At 35.8% G+C, this 6,000-nt stretch overlaps 1 protein-coding gene across 2 annotated transcripts in view; it reads right to left on the reverse strand.

Moving 5' to 3' along the window:
* Rfx6 (regulatory factor X6) overlaps positions 1 to 6,000 on the reverse strand; it is a 61,440-nt gene that overhangs the window by 22,281 nt on the left and 33,159 nt on the right. For both annotated transcript variants that reach the window (XM_008835791.2, XM_008835792.2), the window contains exon 7: positions 904 to 1,011. In XM_008835791.2, coding sequence (XP_008834013.1) covers positions 904 to 1,011 — 108 coding nt within the window. The remainder of the gene's footprint in view (positions 1 to 903; positions 1,012 to 6,000) is intronic.

The following is a 6,000-nucleotide window of genomic DNA, read 5'->3' on the forward strand; positions in this document are numbered from 1 at the left end:
TTCTTAACTGGCAAGATATGTCTGTCTTCCAAATGAATCCTGTAGGTTTACTCTGAATCTCTACTTAGCTATCAATAGCTTTAAAAACTAAGTTTCTATTTTTATTTCCTCTTTTTACAAAAAAAGGCATGCTAAAGTAATGCAATTGAATATTAATCATATTCCTATGTGTTTGCAACTCAAAATTTGGCAAATCAATATCCTGACAAAAGTGTTTTCATCAAATGTGAATATAAATGATATTTAGTTAAGTGAAATGTAAAAAGATCATTAAGCTCTGATTCAGTAATGGTACCTACTATTAAACAGCCAATGATTCTCCAACAAATGACTCAAGAAGTGAAGAAAAAAAGATCTAGTGTGAGTTTTATTAAATCAGCATTGGAAACTCATACTGAGGACTATTTATGAACGCAATGGAAACGCTGCTCCCCTTTGTTATCTTATGTAGTCCTTACATTCTCCAAGTGTTCCCCTCGATGCTACGAATACATTTTATCCTAGAGAAATGCTTAGTGGCTATTTATTCAAATAGAATGGAGTTAACAACAACAACAACAACAACAACAAAAAACCACAAAGCCTACAGTTGAGAAATTGCAGGCAATAGACGTATTCTAGTATTTTCTTCCTCAATTCTGAGTTTAAATAAGAAATAATCTTTGGCCCTTTAGGGTTTATTTTACCACCTTCTGATTACATACTATCAGAGAGATGGTAAATAATTAATTGAAAAGTGTTTAATCAATGTTAGTAAACGTTTGTCTCTCCTATAAATCAGTCAATTTTGTTTGATAATACAGATTTCTGACTGCTTCCTGTAAGTGCCATGAGATTCCCAACGAATGGCGATATGGAGCCAACATATCAGAAAATCGATAAAGAAGTGTCTTTAATTGATACCTTGTCCTTAGAAATGCATCCTTGGTACACAAGGTGTTGAGCACTGGGGAATTCTGGAAGAAGTGTTCCCGTTTTGGAGCTAAGCGAATATTTACGAGTGAAACCGCCCTAAAATTAAGAGGAGCATAAAAAGAAATAAATCACAATCAACTAGATGGATCCAAAATACAGCTCTAATAATGAAAAAGAAACTATGAGACTTCAAACCATGGAAATCTTGGAGACTTGGTAAGCTGCTTACACTCTGTAACTGAATAAACCAGACATGGCAGCCAATCTTTCCCCAAGCATTAAATAACTTCACCATCACAATACTTTCCCTCTCATTTTGATTTTAATTTCAAATACTTGTCAGTTTTCACAACTTTTAGAGATTAAATTTGTTTGTATTTGTTAACAGTACTTTTGGTAATTTTGGAATTACTAAAATGACTTTAACTAGGAGATCAAGGATTGTCAAATCCAAATGCTTCATTTACCAATTATATAAATGGAAAGATGAGATTTAACATAGTCTCAGCTGATTGGGTAATCACTGTTAATTTTTATTGAACTCTAAGTCTTCTCATTTCCAGATTGGTAATCTGGAGTTTTCCACATCAACTTTCCCCCGCACTTCAGGTATTTGTTGTTCTTTTACAACTTTCAGGGAAACATACCTGTCACAGTTTTCAGCAAATGAGAAAAAATTGCAAATATACAGTAAGAAATGCTGTAGAGCTGGTGTTCGTAAAGAGGCCTGCACAGGAGGAAGTGCCACTCACAGTGAACCTGGAGCCTCAGGCCAGGACTGCTCCACAAACAGACTTTTAACAAACTTTTCTAGGGTGGTGGTGCAGCTTTGTAATCCTAGCATTTGGGAGGTAAAAACAGAAGGATCAGGACTTCAAGGTCATCCTTGTCTACATAGAGAGTTTGAGGTCAACCTGGACTATTTGAGACCATGTCTCAAAACAACAAAAAGTTTTTTAAAAGAAAAGAACTTTTTTAAATAAGTGGGATTATAATCAAAAGCTTGAACAAAGAATAAAATTGTGAATACAGTAAAAAAGTAAGGTGCTCCTGACAGGGATAGAATGTTATCCTTTCCTAGTTTTCCCATACTTAAGTCTGTATTCCTTGTGTTTCTTTGTTTACCTACGTTATTAAATATGTTTACTTAACTAAAGATATATTCCTGACATACATGAGTTGGGTTCACATTCTATATTGTTATTTCAAAACTTTGTATATCTTTATAGACTTTTCATCATAGAAGAGAAAAAAGTTGGGAAATCCTCTGAGTCCTTAAACATTTAGTACTTTCAAAAATCACTGATTTTATAAAGAATGATTTGATATAACCATTTAAACCAATTTTAATATTAATGTACAAATCCATTTGCTCATAGTTGCCGTCATTTTTAACCTTAACCTCTATTTTCAAGCACAATAAAGATTAAATAAAAATTTTTAAAAAATATTAAAAACTATTAAAGAAATAATCATATGCTTATATAAAAGCAAATTTATCTCAACCCACTCCATTTAATAGGGCTTAATAATTCAGCATATGCTTTAGGTTTTTGCCATGTGTACAAATTATCAGTGGACTGTCAAAGACAGATGCTGTTAATTAGGAAAAATAATGCAGAATGTATGAAAGTAAAAAATTTAATCTTTAAGGGAAGAACAAGATAACAAAATATAAAACCAGTATTTGATGGATTAACAACAAAATGCACCTAAATTCTAATTTTATGACAGTTTGGTGTTTCTTTTATATTCTCTTAAGTGAAAAGTCATATTCATTCAAGATGCAAATGGCAAGAGAGGAAAAGAAAACAAAAGGAGAAAACAAGAATGATGATACATAGCATTACGTTAAATTTCAGGAGGACAAGCTGCTAAGGGAGAAAATAAATCATTGGTCCAGCCCCAGCTTTAAAACCACAACAATGATTGGCAAAGCAATCTACATTGGGGCAGTAGTGGCACTTTTATCTTGGAGGTAATTAACAGCTATCTAATTGGACTTAAAGCCCACTCAATGAGAAGGAACTCATGTGCGTCATTGTTAACATAGACAAATACACATAGCCGGAGAGGTCATAGAGCCCATACATCCGTCAAATCCCTAGACAAATGTAATTTCTTACTGTATGCTAAATATGTACCCTTATATTTACAGGCAAGTATACCAGTCACCACTCATCAAAGAAGCTTCTTCTTGTAACAGATGGAGATTATTACAGAATTCTACAAGTGGTCACACACAGAGAATAAGTGTGAGATGCCCAGCCATAAGTGATACAACTATAATGGAACTTCTACACCTAAGGCTTACAGAATGTAGTGAAACAGGGGTTAGAGAGCATACTAATGCATCGCTCAACTTTGGCCAGTGAAACTTCCTCATGCAACAGAGGGCAATGAACACAGAAGGTCACAACTGGCCAAAGTGTAGAGAATTAGGGACTAGAGAGTGTGTGTCCCTGGATAGGACTCCTATATTAAATCCCACCAATCCAGGGCTTAGGGAGCATGGTGGAAGAGGGGGTGGAAAGATTGTAAGAGCAGGGGTGGTGCATGACCATAAAGAAGCAGAGTCCTCCAGGCTTCTAGGAACTTGCTCATACAAACTTACAGCAATGGTGACACCACACACAAGACCTATGCAAACTCAATCAGACAAAAGCCAACATGGAGCTAGGGAAATAGGAACAAGGCCCCAACATTAGCTGAGGAACTATTGGCAGCTCATCACTGCTGGGTGAGGGAGAGTCAGTCTTTAAGGGAGTGATGCTAGATAGGCTGACCAGGCTCCAGTGGATAAAGTCACACTGAGGGACATCTGGGTACACAAACTTGACTCAATGGGCCTTAGCATATATACGAGAATGCATGAAATCTTGTGGGAGGCTATAGGGAGATACAGATAGGGGAGGGTGTCTAAGTATGATTAAGATGTGTCGTACGAAATGTTCAAAAATTCAATAAAAATATACATTGAAAAAAGTATACATGGAATTTTAGAGAATACTCTCATTTCTAGTAATTAAATAGAGTGAATTTTAAAATCTTGCCAAGCTAGATGTGGTGGTACATGCTGTTAGGCCCAGCACTGGGGAGACAGAGGCAGGTAAATCTCTGTGAGATCAAGGCCAGCCTGATCTATATAGTGAGTGCCAGTTCAGTTGGGGCTATAGGAAGACCTTTTCTCAAAATGACAAAGAAAAACAAAACAAAACAAAACAAAAACTTGCCAAAAAGAAAGAGGACTGACTAAAAGGTATAATGGGTTTTACCAGGAATTCAGGAAACATAATTTAAAGCTTAATAGAATTTTCTCAGAAAACTGAAGAGAAAGACCTTGCCAAATCACTTGAAGGCATATATACTAAAATCAGATGGAAATAGAAAATGAAAGAAAAACTACAGGTCCGTCTCACTCAGCACTATGCTTACCACAGTAGCAGACAAAATATCAGCAAACCAAACTAAGGCATGCTAGTGTTGTTGGGACACAACAGAGCAGTTGCACATATGAACCTATAACACCCACAAGACCTGTGCAAGTCCAAGCCAGACAAAAACCCGGCATGGAGGGGGAGATGGGCAAAGATCCCAGTGCTAGCTGAAGATCTACTGGCACTTGATAGATGCTGGGAAATGGAGAGTCAGTTCTCTTTAGGGATGTGACGCCCGGTAAGCTGACCTGACTCCAAGAGATGGACCCACACCCAAGAGCATTTGGGGAACACAAATTAAGCTCAATAGGCCTTTAAAAACAATAATAGAAGACATGAAGTCAGGGTGGAGTAGTAGGGTGAGGGTGAAAATGGGGAAGACAGCGAATGCGATCAAAATATATGGTATGAAACTCTCAAGAATCAATAAAAAGATTTTCTAAAAAGTAAATAAGTACACAGGTAATTATAAAAGTAAGAGTTTCTGCAGCAACAACTATAACTCTACTTTCTGTTTTTGACATGATTTAGGAGAGAAATACATAAAGAGAAAAACAATTGCTAGTAAGCCATCAGAATCTGGTTGTTATTTCCTCATTCTGAATTATTTCAAAGACTAATGTATCATGGATAGTAAGTATTAGTATGTTTTGAGGCATGTAAAGGCATAATTTTGTGACATAACTGAGACGGATAGGGACAGAGGTGTACAGTAGTAGAGTTTTATGTTACTGAGATTAAGCTGGCATAAATTCAAATTGGAGTGCTATGCCTCTGGAATGCTAAGTATGATACACATGGTAACCACAAATAATGCAGTTATAGAATATGCACAAAAGGAATTGAGAAAAAAATTTTACTATCAAAAAATCAACTAAACACAAAAGTGTCTAGTAATAGAGTACATGAGAAACAACAGCAACAAACATTCAAAAGACAAACACGTAAAGTGACAAAATCATATAAGGTGGTCCCTCCTGATCAGGGACTAGATGTTGATATTTCAAACCAAAAGCTCCAAAGAGCTGACAGGACAAATGAGAAAACATGATGCAACTAAGCACTACCTGTAAGAGACTTAAGTTGAGGGTCTCATACAAGCAGCAACAAAAAGAGGGCAGAAAAGCTCTGCGATGAAGTGCACTGTAAGTGCAGAAGGCTGTGTGAGAAGAGCTATATAGCTTTGATAGTGTACTGCAAAATATATAGAAATTAGAAATATTTACATAGTTATAAAAATGTAAATTAGACTGATAAGAACAGATACTACACGTTAATTAGCAGAGGTGATAAACATTACCATTGATATCTACCCTATGACTTTATAGTGATCCTTTACACAGGTGCCAAGGATCTGAGCGCAACCCGCTATGACTAGTAATAATCAAATACATACAGATTAGAGACGCATGCGCCAACATCTAAGTGTTATTAGCAAAAACAATGAGTCTTTCTATAAGAAACAGTATATTTTAAAATGAAATGGAGATCTTTTTTAAAGGTTAAAACATTCAATTTTATGTCTTATAGGGCTTATACTGAGTACAATACGGTATAACTGTAATAATTCATCTGTAAACCTAGAAATGTACAGCCAATTTTGAAAGAGATGTACCCTAGCTCAGAAAAATGTTATTGAATAGGTTAA

The sequence above is a fragment of the Nannospalax galili genome, unplaced genomic scaffold, assembly GCF_000622305.1.
Source record: "Nannospalax galili isolate Female #2095 unplaced genomic scaffold, S.galili_v1.0 scaffold417, whole genome shotgun sequence".
NCBI classification, from domain to species: Eukaryota; Metazoa; Chordata; class Mammalia; order Rodentia; family Spalacidae; genus Nannospalax; species Nannospalax galili.